Genomic DNA, 27,884 nt, shown 5'->3' with positions numbered 1-27,884 from the left:
CAGGTCATGATCCCAGGGTCCTGGGATCGAGCCCTGCATCGGGCTCCTGCTCGGCCGGAAGCCTGCTTCTCCCTCTCCCAAGCCCCCTGCTTGTGTTCCTGCTCTCGCTGTGTCTCTCTCTGTCAAATAAATAAATAAAATCTTAAAAAAAAAAAAAAAAAGAAAGAAATAGGCAGAAGATACGATAGACATTTTTCCAAAGAAGACATCCAGATGGAAAGGTGAAAGATGGACAACGTGGAAAGATGCTCAACATCACTAATCATCACGGAAATACAAATCAAAACTATGATGAGATACCACCTTACACCTGTCAGAATGGATAAAATTAATAACATAGGAAACAACAGATGTTGGTGAGAATGGAGAGAAAGGGGAACCCTCTTATATTGTTGGTGGCAATGCAAACTGGTGCAGCCACTCTGGAAAACAGTATGGAGGTTCCTCAGAAAGATAAAACTAGAACTACCCTATGATCCAGCAATTGCACTACCAGACATTTACCCAAAGGATACAAAAAACACAGATTCGAAGGGGTATATGCACCCCCAATGTTTACAGCAGAATTATCAACAATAGCCTAACTATGGTAAAGAACCCAAGTGTCCATCAACTGATGAATAGATAAGGAGGATGTGGTATATATACACACTGGAATATTAGCCATAAAAAAAGAATGAAATCTTGCCATTTGCAATGACATGGATGGAGCTACAGAGTATTATGCTAAGCAAAATAAGTCAGTCAGAGAAAGACAAATACCATATGATTTCATCCATCTGTGGAATTCAGGAAACAAAACAGAACATGTGGAAAGAAAAAAAAAGAGAGAGGAGAGAGGGGGAGACAAACCATAAGCGACTCTTTTTTCTTTCTTTCTAACCCTAAGAGACTCTTCAGGATACAGAAGAAACTGAGGGTTGATGGAGGGAGGTGGGTGGGGGGTGGGCTAAATGGATGATGGGTATTAAGGAGAGCAATTGTTATGATGAGCACTGGGTGTTATACTTAAGTGATGAATCACTAAATTCTATTCCTGAAACCAGTATTACATTATAGGCTAAAAAAAACAAGAAAAAGTCCTCAATAATTAAAAAAAAGAAAAAGAATATATATAGGGCATTATGGGAGCATAGAAAAGAGATACCTAATCCAGTTTAGATAGGAGTGGTTAATAAAGTCAAATGCAGTAGAAGGAGCCAGACAGATAATTAAGACATTTCTACTGGATTTTGCAAGATAAAGATCATTTTTAATCATACATGAAGAGTGCTTTGGAAACAGATGTAGTGGGGTTTTTTTACTGAATAAGTGGAGACAATGCATGAAGACATCTTATTTAAAACATGAATTGAAATGGAAGACTCCTTTAAAGATAGAGAGGTCATGGGGCGCGTGGGTGACTCAGTCAGTTAAGTGTCTGCCTTTGGCTCAGGTCATGATCCCAGGGTCCTGGGATTGAGCCCTGTGTTGGGCTCCCTGCTCAGCAGGGAGTCTGCTTCTCCCTCTCCCACTGCCCCCCCCCCCCCCGCTTATGCTTTCTCTCTCTCTGTCAAATAAATAAATAAAATCTTAAAAAAAATAAAGATAGGTTATATAATGTGAGATTAATATCTGGAGCCATACTGTTTGCATTTGGAAGTTGGCTCTAATGTTTCCTAATGTGATTTAGTCAAGTTATTTAACCTCACTGTGCCTTGGTTTTTCTTCTCTGTAAACTGGGGATGAAACTAATAGTACCCACCTCATAGCATTGTTACTGGAATTAAATTAGTAAATACATGTAAATAGAAGTGTGGTACATGAAAAAGACTGAATAATTGTGGCTATTCCTTTTATTATTAGGTAAGAGAGTTGGCAGTTGAGCAGGAATATACCTATTGACCTAGTTTTTAGTGATTTCAGCAGAAATCACTGAGAGTACCTGTTGTGGGTTTAATTAAGACAAGAATACCAATTAAAAGCCAGAGGTGGTCAGACTAGATTTAAAACAAAACAAAATTCAACTTTATACCATTTCTAAGAAACCCAAAAACATAGATTAAAAGTAGAAAGATAAGGGCGCCTGTGTGGCTCAGTCTGTTAAGCTCCTGCCTTTGGCTCAGGTCGTGATCCAGAGTCCTGGGATAGAGCTCTCTGCTCACTAGGGAGTCTGCTTCTTCCTCTCCCTCTGCCTGCTACTCTCCTGCTTGCGCTCTCTCTCTCTGTCAAATAAATAAATAAAATCTTAAAAAAAAAAAAGTAGAAAGAAAAAGATATACCATACAAACAATAATCAAGAGTGTTAAAAAAGTATTAAAACAGCTATATATATATGAATATATATATGATTTTATTTTATTTTATTTTATTTTTTTATTTTTTTTAAGATTTTATTTATTTATTTGAGACAGAGAGAATACACATGAGAGGGGGGAGGGTCAGAGGCAGAAGCAGGCTCCCCACCAAGCAGGGAGCCCGATGCGGGACTCGATCCCGGGACCCCAGGATCATGACCTGAGCTGAAGGCAGTCGCTTAACCAACTGAGCCACCCAGGCGCCCCTATGATTTTATTTTTAATTATTCTCTACACCCAGTGTGGGGCTCAAACTCAAAACCTCAGATCAAGAGTTGCACACTCTACCAACTGAGCCAGCCAGGCACCCCTACAGTAACTATATTAATATCAGACACAGTAAACTTCAAAACAAGGCATATTGGGAATAATGATGGGTATTACATAATAATAGACGGATCAATTCTCCAAGAAGATGTAATAGTTGTCAATGTATATGCATCTAACAACAGAGCTTCAAAATAGATGAAACAAAAACTGATTGAGCTGAAAAGAGAAATACACAAATCCACAACTGGAGTTGGAGACTTCATCACAGAAGTAATTTTTTTTTTTAAAGATTTATTTATTTGAGAGAGCGAGAATGAGAGAGAGAGAGAGAGAGAGAGAGTACATGAGAGGGGGGAGGGTTAGAGGGAGAAGCAGGCTCCTCGCCAAGCAGGGAGCCTGATGCGGGACTCGATCCCGGGACTCCAGGATCATGACCTGAGCCGAAGGCAGTCGCTCAACCAACTGAGCCACCCAAGGCGCCCTTCATCACAGAAGTATTAGATAGAAAATCAATATAGAGAAGATCTGAATAACGCTATCAATTCACTTGACCTAACTGACATTTATAAAAAAAACTTGTCCCAACAACAGAATGCACATTGTTTTCAAATACACATAGAATGTTCACTGAGACCAGATTCTTGACCATGAGACAATTTAAAACAAATTTAAATAAACATCATAAAAGCTATAAGAAATTATAAATCCAAAGCAGAAAGACATATGGCAAATCCTCAAATATTTGGAAATTAAATGAAACATTTATAAGTAACTATTAGTTTTATATTGCTGTGATAACAAGTTGCCACAATTTTAATGGCTTAAAACAAAATACATTTATTATCTTACAGTTCCATAGGTAAGACATATAACATGGGACCCCACTTGCCTTTTCCAGCTTCTAGGGGCCATCTGCATACCTTAGTTCATGATTCCTATATCTTTAAAACTGGCAATGCTGGAGCACATCACTCTCACCTTGTTTTTGTTATCACATTTCCTTTTCTGCTTCTGGGTCCCACTTATAAGGATCATTGTGATTACACTGGGCCCACCTAGATAATCCAGCATAATCTCACTATTTTAAGGTCAGATGATTAGCAACTTTAATGCCATCTGCAACCTTAATTCCCCTTTGTCATGTAATCGAACACATTCACAATTTCCAGTAATGAGAGGCTAGGAGGGGAAGAAGAGGGACATTATTCTGCCTTCCACAATAACTGTTGGGTCAAAGAAGAAGAAGTCTCAAGGGAAAAAAAAAAAAATATATATATATATATATGATGAAAATACGTTGTGTTAAAATTTGTGGATGCAGCTATTATAAATACTTAGAAAAGATTAAAGATCTCAAATCAGTAATCTAAATTTCCACATTAAGAAACTGAAGAACAAATTAAACCCAAACAAGCAGAAGGCAGGAAATAATAAAGAGTAGAAATCAATGAAATTGAGAACTGAAAAATAATTGAGAATTATCAACCAAAGCTGATTCTTAGAAAAAATATAAATAAAATTGATAAATCTCTAGCAAGACTGACGAAGAGAAAAAGAGAATACATAATAACCCATATCAGGAATAAGAGGAAGATCAGTACAGAGCCACACACACTAAAGACTAATAAGGAAATATTATGAACAACTCAAACTAGAACCAGAAGTAGACCGAGGAAAGTTTGTTTATAGTAATAAAAAGATATGGGAGGAAGCTGAAGCCAGAAAAGAAAAGGAACTGACAGGTAGTCCTGAGAATGAAGTTGATGACTATGAATTTGCACAAAATCTAGGTGGCTCAGAGAAGTTTTCCAGAAGTTTACTTGAAGGTTGGTGTTCTGTGATGATGCTGTGGAAATATAAGGATATAAGACAATAATGGATGCTGGTAAAAAAAGAGCTTAGATGCTAAATATGGAGTCCAAAGCTGGTGATGATGGAAGGTAGGGGTATGACGGAGCTAGAAGTAGGGGGGATGGAGAGACCAAGACAGGGCTGATAGATGGACTCAGGATGGGGGTGAATTTTCTGCATTACAGCTCCTCTGTAAATGTTCTTTCCTCAGCAGCTGTTCTTTATCCAGCCTCAGGGAGTTTCACCCTTACACACAAGATTAGAATTTAGTCTAAATGATTCAAGGGAGGACACTTATGCAAATGGAGTTGGGGAGTTGGCAGCAGATGGAGGTTCAAAGAATTGGAGGTGTGTACAAAAGAAAAAAAAAAAGATTTATTGAAAATGAAGGCGTAAGAGAGTTGGCATTTGGAGGGTTGGTAATTTATTTTATATCCACCATGTTCTAGGTATTATTCTGGACACAGAATATAATGAAGGGTGAGCAAAGCAGACAGATCTTTACTACCCTAGGGCTGACAGCTTTAATACTGATAAATAAATATGTAATTGTAATATTTAATGATGCATGTAGGAAGTACTTAGAAAGTTGTATAGAGGAATGGTAAGATTTAAAATGACACCTTACCAAGCAGGAGTGGGTGGCCAATAGGATAAAGCACTCAAGCAAGTGGTACTGAATGCTATAATCCTCAATATCTATGTCCTCACAGACTTCCCATTGGAGCATCCACAGCTATCAAAAAGCTCTCCAAAATCACAGATCTTACATCCCATAAGAGTTCTCAACCAAATTATTTCACCAGAACAAAAGAATTTCTCTGTTAAGAGGCTCTTCCATCACTGTACTGATGTATTTCTCAAGAAAATGTTAACGTGTAGTCATTCAGGCTTAGTTTAAGTGGACAAGTAACTAGAATTTCCAGCTCCGTATCACTACCGACATCTAGTTTTAAGAAGCAAGCACACTGGCCTGACTCAATGAGACTGCTAATATTCTCAGCTGAACCTTTTCAGTAATTTAGAAATTGCTGGTACACAATTCTATTGCCAATCATGTCAAACATACACTTCCATCTGATACAAAGTCATGCTCTGGTTATTTCAAAATACAATTTATAAATGTAAATAAATACACATCACAAGTAAACAAAGTGGCTTCTTTTCTTGTTCTCACTTTTTAACTGTAGAGATTATATATTTTTAGTAGAAATTGGTAAATTCTGAGAATCTCAAAGTTTGGCTTAAATTCCTTCTTTGACAAAAATATGTTAAGTTTCTTGAGACACTATTTTTTTGGAGACACTTTATTATTGTCATCTTAAGGTTAAATAGCCTGGAAACCATCCCTTCCTCTCTTCCTCTAGACCACACATCTCTCGGAATATTCTTGTGTTTTCTATAACTTAGAAGAAAATCTCCCAATGGTTTCCTACTTTTTCACGCGGAGACACTTCAGAGTTAAGGTGTTGAGTGTACTCTGACCAACCTGATAAATTTCATTGAGCTGCTTGTGCCCCTTTGTGGCTGGTGCTTACAATTACAGCTCAGTATTGTTTGCCAGCCAGAAGCATCTGAACAGTTGCTTCAGATGCGTGAATGGTTGCCTCTAAAAGCTGGAAAGAACCACAGAGAAAGAGCCACCTAGAAGCTAGGGATACATGGGCTGCACAGGAGTAGCGGATACCTGAGCAAGGACCAGATTCTGATGGAAAAAAGAAGGAGGTGTGGATGCCAGGTTGGCATCAAACATGACCACTACACATTATTGTAATTGTTTCTGTGTTGCCTCACACACTAAAATACAAGCCCCATGAAGGCAGAGACATCTTGCCTGGCACTCCACAAAGGTTGCTGAATGACTGAGCAAATAAAGGAACAAATAGGTTTAGTGTGTATGTGTGTGTGTGTGTGTGTGTGTGTGTGTGTGTAAGATTTATTTATTTATTTAAGAGAGCACAAGGTGGGAGGAGAGGTCAGAGGGAGAGGGAGACAATCTCAAGCAGACACCCTGCTGAGTGCTGAGCCCAACAGGGGCTCAATCTCACCACCGTGAGATCATAATCTGAGCCCAAATCAAGAGTTCCATGCTTAATTTAATGAGCCACCCATGTGCCCACAAATGGGTTTAGTTTATAGGAAGCTCACAGATGATAACTATTTTTCTTTCTATTGTTAATTACTCTTATTAGATGCTTAAAATTTTGATAATTCTATTTAACAAAGCCCCATATGTCCAAGAGCATTTCTCAAACCTCAGTATTTTATAGGCTTAGCTTTATTTGTTTACTTGTTGTAATTAATAAATGTTAGTTGGGCACTACATTCCAAGGTCTAGAGATTTAAAAAATGTGACAGACACAGTTCTAGCCCCCAGAGGAGAGCACATCAGATTAGTGTTATCCTCGTCCAATCCATTTTTCAAATTATAGGCTGAGTAATTTTCTTTAAAAGTTAAATCCGATTATGTCAGCCCCTTGATTAAAACGCTTCATTTGCTGAAAGGCCCTTTCAGTATTGGCCCCTGGCTTCCTTGCCAGTCTCATTTAGAGCTCTTTTCCTCTCTGCATTCTTATCACACTTTCAGTTGCTCAACCTCAGATGTTCCTTCCTACGTCAAGGCTGTTGGACATCCTGTTCTACTTGCAAAGCGCTTCTCCCTTCTGGCCTAGGTTACTCCTAACCAAAGGCAACAATCTCTGGGACAGCTTCTCTGGCATGGAAAACCAGTTGGGTCCTGATATACCTTTGCAAAATACTCTGAACTGCTTATCAAGATGAAAGCATTCATTGTGTAATTGACTGTTTCTGTCTTCTCCTGCTAAAATGTAAGCTTTTTTTTTTAAAGATTTTTTTAAGGGGCGCCTGGGTGGCTCAGTCAGTTAAGCATCTGCCTTCGGCTCAGGTCATGATCCCAGGGTCCTGGGATCGAGTCCCACATCATGCTCTCTGCTCAGCAGGGAGTCTGCTTCTCCCTCTCCCTCTGCCTACTGCTCCCCCTGCTTATGCTCTCTCTCTCTCTGTCAAATAAATAAATAAAATAAAAAATTTAAAGATTTTATTTTTAAGCCATCTCTACACCCAACGCGGGGCTTGAACCCACAACCCCAAGATCAAGATTTGCATTCTCTACCCACTGAGCCAGCCAGGGGCCCCTGAAGTGTAAGCTCTTGATGACAGAGACATTGTATGTTGTTCAGTACAGTGCCTGGCAGGTGGTTGGCACTTTCAAATATTTGTTGAATGAATGAATGATCGGGTTTGAAGTGGTAAAGGAGTCTGATGAAAAAGAATGTTTGCTTGGCTGACACCAGATTTCTAGTTGTAAAATTTCAGAAACACCACTAGGTTTCTTGGAAGAGTGTATTTCATAAAAGAAGGGGAAGCAGATCAAGAAAGATAAACAATCATCAAACAAGCCAGGCCTCTCATGGTGGAATCAACAAGGAATGTCAGAAGCTTCATGGAAGACAGAAAAACAGGGGAGCAAAGACATAATGGCTTAAGATGTATCGTTCATTCATTCATTCCCAAATATTTATAGAATGCCTATTACGGGCTTGGAACTTGGGACTTAGAAATTCAAAGCTGGGCAAGTCTTACACAGTTCTTGTCCCTAAATCTATAGCGTACTGAGAGACTGTATTCAGCGTAGTGATTTCCGTTAAGTGCTGCTAAGGAAGGTATGTATACTAGTGTCATGAAATACTTAACTTGAGGGGTGGGGGAAGAGAGGGAGAGACAAAGAGAAGACGGATGGGTGGTGAGGCAAGCCTTTCTGGCTTAAGCTGAGACCTGGAAGATGAGGAGACCTGACGGTCTGGGGAACTGAAGGAAGTTCAAAAGCTAGGATTTGGGATCCCACCGAGAATGTCGAGAGATTGAAGGGCACCTTGGCTGATGTGCCTTACAGCGACCCCGGGTGTGAGAGGTCATGAGCCTGGTGAACATTCCCTGGACAAGAACATAACGTTCTGCCCTTCCACATTCCACCAGAACTGGGTTTACCTCCAATTATCCTTCCTTAATCCCGCAGGTTTCCACCAACCGCAGAGTGGCGGTGACCCGCAAGCAGCCAGGGTCCGCCGGAGACTGAGCGCAGGAGCTCCACTCACAGCCAACCGCCCCCCAGGAAGAGGCCCCAGAAGCCCCACCCACGTCCAGGCATGTTCTCCTAGGCCGAGTCCCAGGGGCCGCCCGCGACGGCGGCGGTCACGTGACCCGAAGTGTGACGTAGGAGGAAGGAGACGCCATTAGAGGGAGGCGGAGAGGGAGTGCTCTTCGCCTTTCCTCGGGTGCCTGACGTGGTGGCGGGGGCCCTTCACTCTCGGACTTCCCTCTGCCCTTCCAGGCTTCGCCCGGAGGCGGGAAGAGAGACAGTGCCTGGGGTTGGCGGGTCGGTGCGGAGGGGCCTGCGCCGGCCGCGGCTGTGAAGGCGCTGCGGTGGCTGTGGGGTGCTCGGCGCAGCTCTAGGGCTCGGGCGGCCAGGAAACGGGATGGCTGCGGCCGGCAGCAGCGGCGGGGCGGCGGCGGGCAGAGCCTACTCATTCAAGGTGGTACTGCTGGGGGAAGGCTGCGTGGGGAAGACGTCGCTGGTGCTGCGCTACTGCGAGAACAAGTTCAACGACAAGCACATCACCACTCTGCAGGTGCGGGCCCCAGGGAGCGGAAGGTGGAGCCTTGGGGCCCCTACTCCTCCGGGGCTGTGAGGACTTCGCTACCATGGTCCTCTGGAGCTGGGCTTAGAAATCTCAGGCCTGTCACCTCCGTCGTCGAATTGCCTTTCTGAATCCGCCCTAGGGACATGCGGGGTCGGGGCATTCTGTAGACATTAGGACAGGCTTTGGGGAAGGGAGCGGGAGGTCCCTCAAAAGTCCCCCGTGTGGCTGCGCATATCGTGGAGTCCCCCATATCGCTTGGCTAGTTTCCCCCTTTGATTCACTTCCGCTTGGGCCCTAGGTGCCTTCACCCTACTACAGTCACCGACTGTCAGCCCTTTTTCTTTCTTTCGGAATTAGGAACTTAGCTGCGGATTTGATTTTGCGAACTAGGTGATTTGTAACTTCAGCGCTTACTGATGACTAAGTGTTTACGCAAGTTCCATTTTGTCCTGTCTTCGAGTAACGTGCTGATAGGCAAAACAGTCATTTGTGGAGGGTTTTTGAAATGACCGCTTGCCGGTTATGGGTTACGCAGTTTCATTGCTGCCTGCGTGGGTCTAACTTATGGGACGATCGTTCTGTGAGGTCGGTCGATCCACATGCACATGGAAACGTCATGTGACTACTAGCCAACAGTTGGTCTCCCAAACTAACAGCTTAGTTGCTGCTGCTACTTACTTTCTTTACTTGTAGTGTAGAGCCGGCTTTCTTCTGCAGTTATCTTATGGTTAGCTGGAAAAGTGTTAAAGTGTAATCATTGATTGGGAGTGAACTCAGCCCTTTGAGGCAGATGTAGTCTCCTCCCTGTCCCAAAGAAATCAGTTTGCACGTGTTAGAAGAAAAATATCCAACTAAACTGACTTGATCAATTTAGTTACAGGTACTAAAATCGAGTGGACTTTTGAGCCTGATTGTTGAGGTTCATATCCCATCTCCATCTATTTAACTAGCTGTGTGATCTTGGGCAAGTTAATTAACCTGTCTGTGCCTAGGTTTCTTTGTTGAAATGGCCATAATGATAGTGTCTACCTTATAGGGTTGTCAGGACAAGTATACATAAAATCACTTGACTTGGTCTATTGGAAGCTCTCCATTTTTATTGCTGGCGCAAATTGCACAACAGATCTTAGTGACTGTGTAGTGTGTAAGAACATTGACACTATTTAATAGAATGCATAATCTCCTCTAATTGTTGTGACATATTAAACTACTGAGTCTAGAATTCCCAAAGATGCTCTAATTCCATATTCTGTTTTTATTCCTGTTTTTACTTCTCTTAGGTAAAGCATAATATCTGAAAAAATGAATATGAGGAAACTCCTTTTTTCTTACATCCTTGAACAAGAGCACTTACACAATTTTAATAGTTATTGTTGAGTTTTGCTAGTGAGTCAGGGAAATTTGTAGGGTAATGATTATTTGGAATTTAGAAATTCATTTAGGTAAAGTAATGATAGCTAGCCTTTAGCGAGTTCTTACTCTGCTGAGTACTTTATTTTTCTTCTGTCATTTAATTCTTATAACAGCCTATGAGGTAGATAGTTTTATTAGCCCCATTTTGCAGGCAAGGAAACAGGCTTGGTTAAGTTGAGTAATTTGCTGGCAGTCACATTGCCACAAATCATGCATGGTGCCCAAGCTGAAATTTGAATGCAGGTCTCACTTAAGATTTTGAGCAAGTAAATCACACTGCCTCTGGATATTGGTAAACTACCCTTTAATGGTTACCTTTGTGCTACAGATTTAATATAAAAGAGAAAATCATTGTAATTGAGCTCCCCCCCCCTTTTAAGATAATTTAGTCCTTCAACCTAAAAATTACACCTTCATTATTTGAAGCTAAAAGCAGGCTAAAGATTTTTAAATATTAGAAACTACTGCAGCCTACACTGGAGAGGATGAAGTTATGGTAGATTTTCAGTATCAAAAACGTAGCAGTCCTGATTTTAATATTTATATGACTATCATCACAGTGTCTGGATTATATTACAGAACTGAGGATTTTGTTGCATACCAATGTATGGAAGCAACATTGTATCTGCTCTCCCTTATATATCAGTTTATCTTTTAATTTTTTTTAGAGAATTGTGACCCATAAAACATAACCAGATATGCTTTTAATTTCCAAATGGGGAGGAGATTATGGATTAGAAAATAAGACATGAAGAGTCTCTTTTCTGTCAAAACTACCTACTACCTATCTTTGGAACATACTTTGTGTTTTGCAAAGTACACTTTCTTGCAATCTTATTTCAAAGAGTTATAAGACTGAGCAGAACCTAAAGTAGTTTATGGTTCACTGTTTCAGTCTTTTGTTTAATATTTCGGTCAAGTGATTGTCCACTTTTGTCTCATCTCCTCTTAGAGGTAAGATGAACTGGTATAGAAAGTGGAAAACTCACAGTGTCCTCAGATGGCCCACTTCATTTTGGACAGTTTTAATTTCCAGTAAGTTTTTCTGTGTATAAAGCCAAAATCTCTTTCCTTGTTTCCAGTTCCAGTTCTGTCTTCTGAATCTTGGTCACACAGGACATCCCTTCTGATAGTTGAATATAGCTATCACACCTCTTGGTCTTGTCTATTGGGTAAACAGCTCTGGTTCCTCAAAAGGAATCTCCTATGACATCATTCTAAATCATTTCACTATTTTGACATCTTTTCTAGACACTTATCATTTAATCATTGTCCTCTTTAAAATGTGAATCTTTGAGCTGTAGAAATGATTCCAAGTGTGGTTTGAACTGAACAAAGTACAGTTCCCTTCCCTATTGAGAATCCTTTTCCAACACTGAAATAGAAAAAATTCTATGAGCTTGTGGACAGCTGTTACATTGATTAATATAGGGCTTACTGTCTTAGTCTTGCTTCCAAAAAAAAAAAAAAAAAAGGCATTACATCCCTCACATTCTTTTTTCTTTGATTTTATAGTTGTATTTTTGTCCCTAATATATTTGACCCATTAAAATTGACTTTGATAGATTTACTCCAGTGGTTAAAGCCTGTTGATGTCCTTTTAAGTTTGATTTTATAATTCAAGAAACATGACCTGTGGGTCAGGCACTTGGTTGGGTTCTGGACATGCAAAGAAGAAGAAGGTATGCTCCTTACTGTCCAGATTAGCTACTCATTTTAACTTTGTCACCTGAAAATTTGCTAAGATTGTCTTCAGTGTTCTCATCAGGCATTAATAAAGACTGAAAAAGGGAGACAGACGGCCAAGTACAAAGCTCTGCAGGAGGTCTCATTATTGTCCAGTGATGCATGACCCGAGGTATATTTTTCTTTAGATGTCCAGAATCTTAGGGTGGGGCTTTTTCAGATTATGCATGGGCCATAGTCTGTCTTCTTGAGTGAGAAACAATGGAGTGTTGTACCTATTAATGATAATGAAAACAGAAGACAGCTTGAAATTGACTCCTATGGACACAAAGCCTTTAATGAAAATGGTTTTTCCAGCATTATAAATCTAGTTCTAACTACATCAGTCTTGCCCACAGGGGATATCATAAGATGCTTTGTCAAATGCTTGCAGAAGACAAGATACACTGTGTTTCTGCATTAGGAGGCCATATGATGTGGTAAAAAGAGACAGGACTTTGAAGTTAGACTCGGTTTTGCATTTTGGCTTCTACTTCATAGCCATCATGATCTTGGCAGGTTATTCTAATGTTTGTAAGCTGGCTCTTGATCTATAAAATGGGAGGATCTTACAGAATTTTTTTTTTTAAGATTTTATTTTTAAGTAATCTCTACACCCAACATGTGGCTCAAACTTAGAACCCCAGGGATCAAGAGTTGCATGCTTACTGAATGAGCCAGCGAGGTACCGCTTTAGTTACCAGATTTTTATGTTGGTTAAATAGAGAGCCATCATAGGTAGACCTCCTATCACAGTGCCTGGCACATGTTTTTCAATAAATGTTTGCTGTTGAATGAATAGATGGTGCTTAGTCTGTGTTGGTTTCCTTCATGGGGACTTAGTCAAAAAGGTTATGGGATTAATTTCACATGGATTATTTTGAGAACCCATGCTGTCCAATTTTAAAATTGCTTATACTTTTATATATAATTATACATATGTAAATTTTGTAAATGCATTATTTGCATATAAATATAAATTTATTATTACTGTACACATACATATATATGTGTTTATTATCCATTTTTGAGTTTTGACTGGGATTGACATTGTGGGAAATTAACTTCCCTCTTGAAAATTGTGACATTGGGCATGCTTTGATGTTTTAGTACTGCTCTCTTTTTGCAGAGCTTCTCCTAGGTTACTAATAATTATGAAGTAATCTTGTAGGTGAGCTCTCTAAAAACTCAAGATCCTTTACCTAGCCCAGGAAACTTAATCTTATATAGAGTCCCCACGCTCTCTTACGTGATTACATAAGCAATTAAATTCAGTGATTGTTTATTTCATACCTGTTAAATATCAAACATTATGATAGTTGGGAAATATAAAGATGAGTAAAGTACTTTAACCATCAGTTAGCTTTCTTGATTTTATTCTGAAATGTTTGTGCCATTTTGATTGTAACCATCTTTATCATATGTCTCTTTATGTCTGTGCTCTTGGGTGATAATTTCATTTTCTTCAATTGTATGCCATTTTTCCGCCTCATATGAAGGTGTTCTAAGATCATGCACTCTAATTTAAGTGCTCTCTATCACTTTCCACTAGTCTCTTATATAAAAAGTAACATTGTTTATAATCAGAACCATCAGTCATCTTCCCTTTTAGATTTCTAACGAATTCCACCTATATGCCTTCTGTAGTCTGGGGTAGGTGGCTGTCATTTGATTAGCAAAGCAGTGTTCTAAGATTGGCTGGGCAGATAATATCTGATAGTTTGGCAAATGAGGAAACTAAGATTTGTATTAAATTTCCAAGGTCCCATAAATAGTAATGGTGTACCATTTTTTCTTAAGCTAAGTCTACTACTTTTCCCCCCGATGCACCTTAACCTCCTGAGCAACAGTTGGCATTCAGGTTCTAGCAGTTGCTTTTATACTTGGCATCATAGTCTCTGGTCTAGGAATCTTGGTTTCCTTATTTGTAAGATTAGTGTTTTGAATCCCTGACATATCTTCCAAGTAGTTCCTGAAGTCACATCAGTGTTGAACAGTCCATTCATTCACATCATTATAAAATACAGTAGTTGAAATCTCCACACACCCCTCGTATGGAAGGATGGATAATTTTTTTTTTTTTTTTAAGAAAAGAGTTTTTCTGAATTGTTTTAAATTCCTAATATATAAGTATTCCATGTCTGATTGCCATTTTCTGCTTTGGGTTTTGAGCTACTCCTCAAAAGTAACTTTTTGACTCTTATTTTCAAAGTATTTAGTTGAACTCTAAACTGATTATAATCCTTGTACTTTATGGAAACTAAGGACAAGAAATGTTGGAGTATTCAAGCACTCCCATTTTCTTTCTTTTTTTTATTGAAATATATTTGACATACAACATTGTGTAAATGTAAGGTATATAATATGTAAATTTGTTACATTTGTATATTGTAATATGATTGCCATTGTAGCAATCTAGTTTAGTTTTCCAATAGCTAATTTTTATTGCCTTTCTACAGAGGACTAATTTATAAATTACCTAACTCCTTTCATGTCTTAATGAAGTAGTAATAGATACTTTAAATACTTAAGTGTGAAACAATGTTAGTGATTATAGCAAAAATAATGTCAGTGTTTATTTTTTATGTATACACCCAGACACACACTTATTAATGAAAGTCTGTTAAACTTAAAAGATATTAGATAAAAACAGAAAAGTTTTTGTCTATAATTCATTTACTTTGCTGCTTTAGGTATATTGCTTTGCCAGTTGTTAGCAAGCACAGCAAGTGGATCTGGCTAACAACAAATACAAAAAAATTGATTAACAAGTTATGAAAAACTTTCATTTGGCAGATACATTTTTTCTTATTCTTTCCTATAATTATTTTTTTAATAGATATTTTTAAAAAGTATCCATTATGCTTTTGGATAAGATGTTGGGTAAATAAGCATCATGTGCAAATGACAGATGTTGGCCTCAGCTAATGAGATTATTGATTTGTTAATACCTCTAAAGTTTGGAAGATGAAGTCATTGGAATTTTTAAGTAGTGGTGCTGTAACTCAGGGTTCAGAGGAATAAGGTGGGAGATCTGCCATTGCTCTGATCTTCATTACTTTGTGCCTACCCTGAGAATATATTTTTGAGAGTTGAGTTGGTATCCAGGAACGCTTGGTGTCCATGTGGAGGAGTGCCAGGTTAAGAATGTGTTCTAGAATAAACAGCTTTGTGCAATGGAAAAAGCACTGTGGAGTCAAACAATCTTTTACCCACTGCAGAACCTAACAGAGTTGTCTGACCTTGAGTGAGTCACTGTATTTCTTTAAATCTCAGGTTCACAACTGTAAAAAGGGGCTAATTAGCTACTTCACAGGGTTGTTACAAAGATTAAATGAGAAAGTCCAGCACGGTGTTTGACACACAGGATGTACCATTTTTTTTCTTCCTATATTTCTAGAACCTTTTAAATTGATATTGTCATGCCACTTTCCCCTCCCCTTTCTAGACTGGGAATTCTTTACTGAGAGTTGTCAGGGATTTATAAATCTCTTGGGTAAGTGTGTGAAACTGTTTTTGGTATGTGCATATGAGCAGTTTTCTTGGGAGTAAATCAGTTCATGGCTCTCATCAGATTCTCAGTGAAGTCAGTGATCACTCCTCCCTCTCACTCTCACTCCCATGTAACAATTAAGAGCCCCTGCCCCAGATTACGTATAGCTGCAAGTGGTATCTCAGTTGTCTATCCAAATTAAGTATGCCTCATAGAGGTGGTTAAAAAAGATAAGACAAATGCCAGCCTTTTGATTGTTTACTACTATCTTGATATTACATAAAATCTTTCAGCTTTACTCTCACATATAATTGTATTTGTTTTTAAAACATTTGTTCTTTAAGAAACTATTGTAACATATTAAAGTCTTAGAATACATATAAAATGGGACAATTTATATTATACTAGGAATCTTTCCATATAGTGGGACTTAAGTATTTCATTATGAAGGAGAAAAAAAAAGATTCCGTGGGATCCTTGGATAATATATCAGATATTTGAGTTAAAATAATTTGGTTTATAAGGAAACTTTTAGGAGCACATCTCTTACATAAATTGAGTTTTACCTGCACCAATTTACCTGTTATTGTAGATACGTTTATCTACAATAACAATATTTCTGTGTCAGCACTCCTGCTTTCTCCACAAGAGAAGAATTATTTCAGATCTCAATGTGGGAGATATCACAGCATAGTGGTTATGAGTCGTGTCTGGAGCCAGACTGCTTGGATTTCAAATCCCACTATGTCATTTACTGTGTGACCCTGGGCAAGATACCCTTCCTGTGTCTAAGTTTCCACATCTGTAATATTTGGATAATTATATCTTACTCCGAGTACTATGACAATTAAATGAGTTAATATTGAAAAGCTTTTAGAATACTGCCCATTTCATTGTAAGCATCATGAACATATTAAATAAAAATAGGTAATCAAGTTGACAGAAGACTTACACTCAACGAAAAGATAACTTAGGATATAAGCAAGGAAGTATATGCTGTATATTAAATATTAGGTTCCCTGTAATTCTTTAGGATAGAGAAAGTCAGTGTGGGTTGTATGGGTGATATGAGAAAGCTAAAAAATTCAAGGAAGAAGAGTATGGATCATGAACTGAACTTGGATAGATGGGATTCAAACAGAAAAGAATACATCCAAATTAGAGGGGAATTTTAAGAACAAGCAGAATTGGAGGTATGTATATAAACCATACAAGTTGGAGAGTAAGTGGAGAAATACTGGAAGCTATTTTAGGAGGATAGATGTGGACAATTGTTTAGGTCCTTGCATACAGAGATAACACTTAGAGATTTTTGCTTGTAGATTAGGGTTCCCTAACTTTTATAAAGGAGAAGCTTGTGAATGATATTATAAAAAGTGCTCAGCACGGTACTTAATGGAAGGTAAGCATTCAGTAACTGTTAGCGACTATAGCAATAGTAGTAGAAATGAAAGTATAGAGTTTCACTGTATGGATGGGCTATATTTGGGTACCTTTTAAAAATTGCCTATTGAGGGACACTTAGGTTATTTCTTTTTTCTTTTATAATCGACACTGATGAGCATCTTTCCATAAAATTGTATATCCATGATTCTGTAGGAGACTTAACACTGTCCCTTAAACTCACCGTGGGAAAGTGGTGGTAAGTTTCCAAGGAGATGATGGAGGAAAAGGAAATGATGGAGCTTTATCAGCTCTAATTCATTCCTCTCTACTGAGAAATCCCCACAAATCTCATGACAAAAAGGTTATCTAGCTACCAGCAGGGATGTAGTTCAAGCAAACTTATTAAAAATGATACCTTATTAGAATCCTTCAGTGAGTTATGGTAAGTTTTTTTTTTTTAATCATGGAGGCTTTAGGAAGATAATTCGGCATGTCAACTAGAGTGTGAAGTGAGACCAAAGGTATTATAATAATATGAGATTGGTCATCAGAGAATTCCAGAAGAAATGTGAAGACAAGTCTTGGTAGGATTTTTTGGGAATATGGAATGTCAGGGGAGGAAGAATATTCAATGACGATATTTCTAAGATTCTAAACCTCAGTGACTTGGAGAATGTGATCAAAATATTAAAGTTGGAATGGAAGGCCAGTTTTGGAAGGAAGATCAGTTTAATTTTTTTTTTTTTAAAGATTTTATTTATTTATTTGAGAGAGAATGAGAGAGAGCACATAAGAGGGGGGAGGGTCAGAGGGAGAAGCAGACTCCCTGCCGAGCAGGGAGCCCGATGCGGGACTCGATCCCGGGACTCCAGGATCATGACCTGAGCCGAAGGTAGTCGCTTAACCAAGGGATCAGTTTAATTTTAAATATATTTGAGAGAGGAGAGGCATTTAAGTTGACCTACCTATTAAATATTTGGATAGGATTCAGATTTTTAGTTTCTTTGTATAGCATTCATATTGAAACCATGGATATGGTTGAGTTCAAGTAGATTATACAACTAATAAGGGGCAAAGCTGAGATTCAAATCCAAAGTTCTGAATCAAAGTTGATACATATATATATTTTTTTATTTTAATTTTAATTTTTTTGAGAGAGAGAGTGTGCAAGAATGGGACGGGGAGAGGGAAAGGGAGAGAGAATCTTAAGCAGGCTCCACACAGCGTGGAGCCCAAAGCCTCCTCACAACCCTGAGATCATGACCTAAGCTGAAATCAAGAGTCAGATGCCCAACAGACTGAGCCACCCAGGTACCCATCAAAGTTCATATTCTTAGCTCCTGTGCTATAATGAGTGGGAGAAGTCCTTTGTTCACATTTATTGTCAAAACATGTATTTGGTCTTCTCATTTCCAAGATTTCTTTTGTTATTTTGCCATTTATTTTATACCCTTTTCTATGTAATCTTTGTTTCATTTAATAAAATACCTAAAATATCTTTAGTGTAGTTTGGGTTTTGAAGGAAGGCATTCCTGGATTTGATCTTAGCTCTGCCATTTGTGTCTATCTGTGGATTCCTTAGTTAATTACTAAATTCATTGGCTTTTTCTTAATTCTAAATTTCCTTGGTGTGCATTCAGCAGAAAGTCCTTCCTGAAATCTAGGCTCCTTCTCCATCAGTAATAATTCACCATCCTAGCTTTTTATATGTTTTACCTTACTTCTCTGTACTTTCTTTTATGTAGAGACACCTAACTGTGACTGTCCCTGCATAGCTTTGGACTTGGCTCTCTGTTCCTTTTTTAAATATGTCAACTGACTGTATTCTGATATTTCCTCCTCAAATACCCTGGATTTTCTTTTCTCTTTTCCGTCTTTGTGGACTTGGTTCAGGCCCTTTTTGTTTTTCTCTCCAACTTTGTAATAGCCTTCTGTCTGCAGGTCTAGTCCTGTCCTTTTCAGTCTAACCTCCCTTCCTATCCCAGAGTCATTCTCTTAAAATATGTATCTTATACTTACCCACTGCTTTAAAATCCTTCAGTGATTCTCCTCATCAACAGTATTATTTTTCTTAACATTTATTCCCTAGGATGAATTAGGCATTTCTCTAGGGAAAAAGAGGTCAAATATGTTTGGGAAATGGTTGTATAGATGCAGTTAGCTTTTCTTTTGGCAGAATCTTAGTGTGCTAATGTGTGTTAGGAATGTACAAAGGGAATACAAAGCAATATGCTGCATTTCTCAAATACATCTAACTTTAGTATACATTTATACATTCCTGTGTCCTGGAACAGGTTTTATTAAGACCCACAAAGTAAAGTCCATACATCTAGACAGGGAACCCTAGTACTTTCTTTGATTTATTCAGCCTTTGCCTATCTTTGTAGTCTCATCTCTGGCATTGACCATACTAGCTTGTTGGAGTTCTCCATGGAGAGGGAGTTATGTGTATCAGGCTTCAGTGGCTTTACCCATCTGTTGGAAAAGCCCCTATTATTCCTGAAGGGGGGAGATCATCACCTTCTTTCTGAAGCCTTCTTTGACTCATCCAGGAAGGCTTTTCACTTCATTTCTCAGCACTGTCTTTAGAGTCTACTTGGCAAGACCCTCCCGTTTTAACAGTTGTCACATGATACTGTATTTTTCTTTACATGTTTATTTCTGCTGTAGACTAAAAACTACTTGAAGGCTGGAACATTTCCTTTCATTTCTGTAACATTAGTACCTGGGGTAATTACTAGATATAAGTTAAATAATTGAATTATAAAATAATTGCAGCAATATTTCAAATAATATTGGTATTCATACAGTTAAGTAAACTACCAGTAAACCTTTTATCTCATTTAGAAATCTCTTAGCTTTTTCTATAATGGGTGGGTAGGGTGACATCAAATTAAATGCTCTAAGAAAAATTTTATGGGGAAAATCTAAGAAAATACTTAATTACCATTTTTTTTTCTTTTTTTAAATCTTTTTGTTTGTTTAAGTAGGCACCTGCCCAACATGGAGCTCAAACTCATGGCCCTCAGATCAAAAGTCGCATGCTCTACCAACTGAGCCAGCCAGGAGCCACGCTTTTCTTTGTTTTTCATAACTTGTGTTCATAAAGCAAAATACCATTTTTTTAGATTAGAATATAAATAATGTTCTGTCTTCAGTGAAAATAATGTTTGGTCATTAATAAGAACTCCGTGATTACTTTTTCTCTCAGATAACTTGAGTTTCATATTGAGATTATTCTTCCATCTGTAGTTCTTAGGATAAGAAACATTATAATGTTTGGTCATTAATAAGAACTCAGTGATTATAAAGAAGATGTGGTATATATATACAATGGAATATTATGCAGCCATCAAAAGGAATGAGATCTTGCCATTTGCAACGACGTGGATGGAACTGGAGGGTATTATGTTGAGTGAAATAAGTCAAACAGAGAAAGACATATATGATCTCACTGATATGAGGAATTCTTAATCGCAGGAAACAAACTGAGTGTTGTTGGAGTGGGGGGTGGGGTGGGAGGGATGGGGTGACTGGGTGATAGACACTGGGGAGGGTATGTGCTCTGGTAAGCCCTGTGAATTGTGCAAGACTGTTGAATCTCAGATCTGTACCTCTGAAACAAATAATGCAATATATGTTAAGAAAAAAAAAAAAGAAGAAGAAGAAGGTAGCGGGAGGGGAAGAATGAAGGGGGGGAAATCGGAGGGGTAGACGAACCATGAGAGACGATGGACTCTGAAAAACAAACAGGGTTCTAGAGGGGAGGGGGGTGGGAGGATGGGTTAGGCTGGTGGTGGGTATTGAGGAGGGCACATTCTGCATGGAGCACTGGGTGTTATGCACAAACAATGAATCATGGAACACTTCATCTAAAACTAATGATGTAATGTATGGGGATTAACATAAGAATAAAAAAAAAAAAGAACTCAGTGATTACTTTTTCTCCCAGATAACTTGAGTTTCATATTGAGATTATTCTTCCATCTGTAGTTCTTAGGATAAGAAACATTACTTTATATGAAATATTGTTTAATGTATATCTCTTTTCTTAGGCATCATTCTTAACGAAGAAGTTAAATATTGGTGGGAAAAGAGTAAACCTTGCTATATGGGTAAGTTAACCTTTTCAATTGAGTGAGTGAAGGCTTCTGCAATTCTTTGTACTCTAATAACTAATTGGCTCGGGAATAGGAGTTTGAATTTCTGGATTTTTTTGTAAGTTTAAGTTTAGCCAAAGCTGTTTTTTAATAAACATTTTTTCTAAAATCAGGCTAAGAATTTTACAGTTGTGTACATGAATATTGCTTATCATAACCTTTGAGCTGGGGGAAGGGTAAACTCAGAGGGATTCCATGTCCGAGAAAGAACAGGGTGGGTGGACAGCCTGATTGGCCTTTTCCCGCTCTGTGTTTCCATGTTCCCACTTTCCAAGGGAATGGCTAGTAGAGAGTAGGGCAAGGGTAATGCATCGGAGTACCTTTTGACCAGTAGTCCTGGTGCATGCTGTCTTTCCTTGTCTTTCCCCCTGTGGAACCTAAATTTAGGGCAAGGCCTATTCCTGGCTTATAATGCCATCTTGGGTATTCTGAACTGTTTTTTTAATGGGGGTGGGAAGTTTGCTGAGGAGTAAGAGGGTTGGGAGGGGAGAAGTAACTTTTGTATAATAGTAAAACATTAAATATTGTTTGTAACTTTTAAAAATTTTTTGTAACCTGTTTTTTTTTTTTTAGTGGTGTTTTGAGGTTATCCGTAACTTCATGTCCCACTTTCCAATTAATCAAAAGTTTACTGTAGTTGCAATAGCAGATGTATTTTTTTCTTCTGATCTAATAAGTGTTTGTTGCTTTATTTAGGATACAGCAGGTCAAGAGAGATTCCATGCATTGGGTCCAATTTACTACAGAGATTCAAATGGAGCTATTTTAGTTTATGATATAACAGATGAAGATTCCTTTCAGAAGGTATTCTATTTACTTATGGGTAGATGACTTAAACAGAGTAACAACACTGATTTTTCAAGTCTCCATTCACATGCCTTTATTTACTAATGTGATTAGTCTTGGTTTTAAAAGTAAAATAGGGGCGTCTGGGTGGCTCAGTTGGTAAGCGTCTGCCTTCGGCTCAGGTCATGATCCCAGGGTCCTGGGATCGAGGCCCGCATCAGGCTCCCTGCTCAGTGGAGAGCCTGCTTCTCCCTCTCCCTCTCCCTGCCGCTCTGCCTACTTGCGCTCTCTACCTCTGTCAAATAAATAAATAAAATCTTTAAAAAAATAAATAAATAAAAGTAAAATAAACTTGTGTGTAAATGGTTACCACTCATATTTGTTAATGCAGTATTCATGTTTACATTTTGAATAACAGTTATTAATAAGTTTATTACATGGCTCTCTCAGATATTAGGAAAGGGAAATAATTCGAAATAAAACTTCATAAAAATCAAAGAGCTTTTTTTTCTCCCTATTAAAGAAAAATCACATGTATTTTTTTTTTTTTTTTAATCACATGTATTTCTTGATTCCATATATACTAAGCATGTGAATACTTGGTATGGCTGCATGGGCTCCCTAATTGTAAAGAGGAAAAGGAAGACCTAAATAAAGCTTAAACTCTTTCTTCTCACTAAATGTCCTGAAGGATATAATATAAATTTTAAATGTTAGCGTTTATTTTAAACCTTCTTCATTATTTTTCACCCCTCTTTTTTTTTTTTTTTTTTTTAAGATTTTATAATTATTAGCATGGGCAGGGGAGGGCAGAGGGAGAAGCAGACTTGCTGCTGAGCATGGAGCCCGAAGCAGGGCTCCATCCCAGGACCCCTGGATCATGACCTGAGCTGAAGGCAGATGCTTGACTGAGCCACCCAGTTGCCTTTCACCCCTCTTTTAAACATAAACCACAAATGTAGAATTTTTAAAGTTGTTTGGAACCGAAGATAAGTTTCCATTAAACTTACCTCTGAATTCTCATCACAGTCAGGATGGTGATTAATTACTTATTTCACCCTTCCTCTGAAAGCCCCTCTTGGAATAAATTTGTCAAGGGTATGTAACTAAAAGGGGTAGTTTCCATGGCAGAAAGTTTACTTGCCTTGAGTTACAGGTTTGTTCCTGTTGAAATTGCTTGCCTTTTTAGTTTTAGTTTTAGGTGGGTTTTTTTTTTTTTCCATTTGTTTTTCAGTATTTAATTGATGAAGCAACAATGCACATTAGTCCTTGGATTATTACATGTGGAAAAATTCAGTCCAAGGTGTAGAAAAAGGGAATGATAAAATAACTTGCAGGTTTAGTGATACTTGAAAAATTTATTTGGGGTCTCTTGTTTGTTGTCTCTTCCTGCCTTTTGACATAAATGGAAACGGTTTGAGTGTTTTATTAACAGAAGGTTGAGTCTTTTAGGTTGAAAAGTGACCATTTATCTCTTGCTGCATAACAAAACCCCCAAAACTTGGTGGCTTAAAACAGTGTTGTATTATTTCTCATGATTTTGTGGGTTGACTGGGCAGGTCCTGTGGTGTCATTGGAGTCACTCATGCAGCTGCATTGAACTTTGAGTTTGGTGGGGCCAGGACCATCTAGGAAGGCCTGTTCTCCTTACGGCCTCTCACTCCATCTGGTGTCTCATCCTCTGGAGGATGCTCCCACATGCTCCCTCATTATTCCATATCCTAGCCTAAGCTGTGTACATTGACAACTGGATCCTAAGAGTAGCAGCCAGGCCTTCTTAAGGCTTAAGTCTGGAGCTGGCATAGCATTACTTCTGCCACATTCTCTTGGTCAAAGCAAGGCTAGCCCAGCTTCAGAGGGAGGGGAAATAGACTCTACCTCTTTTTTTTTTTTTTTTTTAAGATTTTAATTATTTGCGAGAGAGAGAGAGAGAGAGAGCGAGAGAGAGCACAAGCAGGGGGAGAGGGAGAGGCAGGCTCCCCGCTGAGCAGGGACTTCCGCCCCCCTCCAAGACTCTACCTCTTGATGAGAGGATTGGTAAAAAATATGTAACCATTTCTAACTCACCACAGAATGTATGGAGATAATGAGTAGGATGCCTGCAGAAGGGGATCTATTTGCAGATGAATAACACATTTTTTTAAAAAGTTGGTTAGATTTAGTAGGTTTTGATACTACCTATACAGGGAGTAGAGTAATATGTAATTGGATTCTGGCATGTTTCCTTTGAAATGATGAGGATGTACATTTCATACCAAATTGTCACATTTTTCTTATGTGACATCAACTAGGGATAGAAGTTCAGTACTTCTCTAAAAACTTTCTGCATACATGTGAATAAAAAAAATGGGGCTGTACTGAGAAAACTATGGTTCCGTGCTCTGAGAAAGATAAGGTGATGATATTGAGTACCTTTCCTTTTATAAGTTTGGGGTGTATTAAAGACAGTTCCTCTGCATTCTTGCAGAAAACAGGAGTGTGGGACTGTTACATTTGTATTGTAGGATCAGATGCACAGTAAATGATTACTTACCACGTATTTATTGTAACTTTTATAATTTAAAGATGTTTGTGCATTTTTTTAGGAAGATGTATAAGTTCTGTGTGATTTGATTACATGGAAATTAAATTCCATTACAAAAAATGAAGGAGGTATTCAAGTTTGTTCTTTATCCTATTTTATTGTAATCAGCATATTTAAAATCATGAGTTCAAAAGATTAATTTACTTAACTTGAGTGTACTTAACTGTGCCTACTGCTGTGCTTCATCCATAGTGAAGAATCTGTTTGTTACTGGAGTCATTGTATACCAGTGGTTCTCCACAGGAGGTAGCAATGTTTGGAGACATCTTTGGTTATCACAGCTGGAGGGTGGTACTGATATCTAGTGGGTAGGGAGCCAGGGATGCTGCTCAGTATCATACATTGCATAGGGCAGTCCCTCACAACAGAGTTAATCTGAGCCAAAATACCAGTAGTGCTGAAGTTGAAAAAACCTATCATACACTAAAGGATGCGAATTTATTTTGGTACTCTTTTTGGTGCCCATATACAGTTTTCCCCCTTTTAAGTGTGTGACACAGAAGCGTCTATGCCCTCTAATTTAGAACCAATTAGAATACAAAAGACTTTTAATTTTAAGATGTTCTTAAGGCCAAAGTGACTCTACAAGCATCTGTTATCAGAGGCTGGAGTTGACATGCTTTTGCTCTAGTGAATAGTTTTGCTTGGATCTGTGGAAGATTTACGAAAAATTATAATTACAGGTATTTCTGTTTATACCTCTGTGTAGATCTAGAGAGAGATCATTCCATTGGATGTTTGTATGTTGTAGTTTGCAATATAGTTTGTCAATAACTGATCCTACACTTAAACATTTCTAGTAACTAAATATATGGGCTGTTAGACAAATTCTGAGGTATTTTGACAATGTGGAGTTTGGGGTGTTGTAATGATAGTCGTGGCAACAGGATTTACTATTTACTCTTTTGTATACACAGGTAAAAAACTGGGTCAAAGAATTACGGAAAATGTTGGGAAATGAAATCTGTTTATGTATAGTTGGTAAGTATCATTACTTTTTAAAAAAAATGTCCTCTGTTTCAAAAAAAAAATGCTTTGTTTCCTTAATGTTATTAGAGAATAGCAAATAAGTAATTCTCATTTTTAAAGTAATATGAGAAAGGAAGAAGAATGATATTTTAATATTTAATATTTTAGAGTAATTTATGATTTGGATGTGATCTTTCAGGAGATTCAGACTTCAGGGAAGACCTTGGGGAACAAATGGGAAACTAACCATGTAAACTTTCAACTCCCAGACTTGCTTCAATTTGATCTTTAGTTTTTCATCATAAGATTTTCTTTAGAAAAAAAGAATTTAGGAACTACTTTAAAATAAAATTAAAACTAACGACTTAGGCTAGTATTCTTGTTTTATACATTTAACTATACACGTTTTTGAGTTAAGGACAAATTTGACTCGAGGATATGAGCAAATCATGATACTAGGGTGGAGGAATATTCTTAATGGGTAAAATAAAGGAACTCTAGAACTCACTCTTGGACTTCTGGAATTTCTCTTTGGTTCCCTTTTTCTTTATCATTTCTATGATATTTTTTTTAAAGATTTTTTATTTATTTATTTTTCTCTCATTCAGTCTCTCAAATAAATAAATAAAATGTGCTTTTTCTCTCTCTCATTCAGTCTCTCAAATAAATAAATAAAATCTTTAAAAAAAGAATAATTAATTTGAACTGTATATTCTTCATGTTCATATTATAAGAAGTTTTAGGAATATTGCTGGTAGCTTACTATCCCAAGTAGGGTCAGATAATCCTTATTTAATGTTATATAATGTTTATTAATGATTGGTATAAAGTCTAAAAAAGCTCTCGTTCCTTTTCTCGTTCCTTTTCTATTGGCAAGTGTGACATGGAATTTTAGTTGCAATTCATTGTTGAAAGAAGTTTGAGAGCCCATTTACCACAAAAGGAAAATTTCACAAATTTAACATACCTGTGTAAACAAGTAACTTAGAGGTCTCACCTGTGTTTCTTTTTCATCCCAACACTACCCAGCTGCCTTCCCCTCACCATTGCCCACCTCCAGATACTGTCTTGTCTTTGTACTGCATGAACTAGTTTTTTTTTATGTTATGTTAATCACCATACATTACATCATTAGTTTTTGATGTAGTGTTCCATGATTCATTGTTTGCGTCTAACACCCAGTGCTCCATTCAATATGTGCCCTCTTTAATACCCATCACCAGGCTAACCCATCCCCCCACCCCCCTGCCCTCTAGAACCCTCAGTTTCTTTCTCAGAGCCCATAGTCTCTCATGGTTCGTCTCCCCCGCCGATTTCCCCCCCTTCATTTCTCCCTTCCTACTATCTTCTTTTTTTTAACATATAATGTATTATTTGTTTCAGAGGTACAGGTCTGTGATACAACAGTCTTACACAATTCACAGCGCTCACCATAGCATATACCCTCCCCAATGTCTATCATCCAGCCACCCCATCCCTCCCACCCCCCACCACTCCAGCAACCCTCAGTTTGTTTCCTGAGATTAAGAATTCCTCATATCAGTGAGATCATATGATACATGTCTTTCTCTGCATGAACTAGTTTTGTTTTGAATTTTATATAAATGAAATTATATAGTATGAACTCGTATTATTTTTTTTTTTTTGGCTTTACATTATGTTTGCAGGATTTTCCTGTGTTTTTGTATATAGTTGTAGTTCATTTTATTCTCTTTGCTCTCTAATACTTTATTCTATAAATATTCCACAGTTTATCCTTTTGTTATTGATAGGCATTTACATTATTTTTTCCACATGCTGATTTTCATTCTTTTTTTTTATAGTAGGTCAGTGTTTATTCATTCTTCTATTACTAAATTCATTCTTCTATTACTAAATTCAAAATAATAACACTGCTTCCCAGTGTTAACTCATCATGTTTCTGAATCTTTATGTTTGATGGTATCATCTCCTGGCTTCCCAGGATTCTATATAATTTAATGAAAATTAAATAATAATTTGGAAAACGCTTGGCATAGAGATGGCATTTGACAAATATTTGGTCCTTTTCCTCTAAATAAGACACCCTTTCAAACATCTGGATGGTTCACCTGAAATCTTATATTCTGTAGTCTTCAATTGTTTTTCATTTGGTTTAACTTGTAGACATTCTTACCATCCTGATTATTTTTTCCTAGGTTTATTTCAGTGTATAAATGTGTCTTCTACACATGAACACTAGAATCCAAACATTGTTGAGCCAATGTATAC

General features: G+C 37.8%; 1 protein-coding gene across 1 annotated transcript in view; it reads left to right on the top strand.

Annotated features, from left to right (window-relative positions):
* The first annotated feature begins 8,685 nt into the window (after positions 1 to 8,685).
* The window catches only part of RAB21 (RAB21, member RAS oncogene family), a 38,479-nt gene continuing 19,280 nt past the window's right edge, over positions 8,686 to 27,884 (top strand). Inside the window, exons 1-4 of the mRNA XM_035002126.1 lie at positions 8,686 to 9,106; positions 21,191 to 21,250; positions 21,992 to 22,099; positions 25,583 to 25,646. Coding sequence (XP_034858017.1) covers positions 8,954 to 9,106; positions 21,191 to 21,250; positions 21,992 to 22,099; positions 25,583 to 25,646 — 385 coding nt within the window. The 5' untranslated portion in view covers positions 8,686 to 8,953. The remainder of the gene's footprint in view (positions 9,107 to 21,190; positions 21,251 to 21,991; positions 22,100 to 25,582; positions 25,647 to 27,884) is intronic.

This window comes from Mirounga leonina, unplaced genomic scaffold (assembly GCF_011800145.1).
Source record: "Mirounga leonina isolate KUSES-001 unplaced genomic scaffold, KU_Mleo_1.0 Mir_126, whole genome shotgun sequence".
Classification (NCBI taxonomy): domain Eukaryota; kingdom Metazoa; phylum Chordata; class Mammalia; order Carnivora; family Phocidae; genus Mirounga; species Mirounga leonina.
This window is presented reverse-complemented; position numbering and strand designations above follow the sequence as displayed.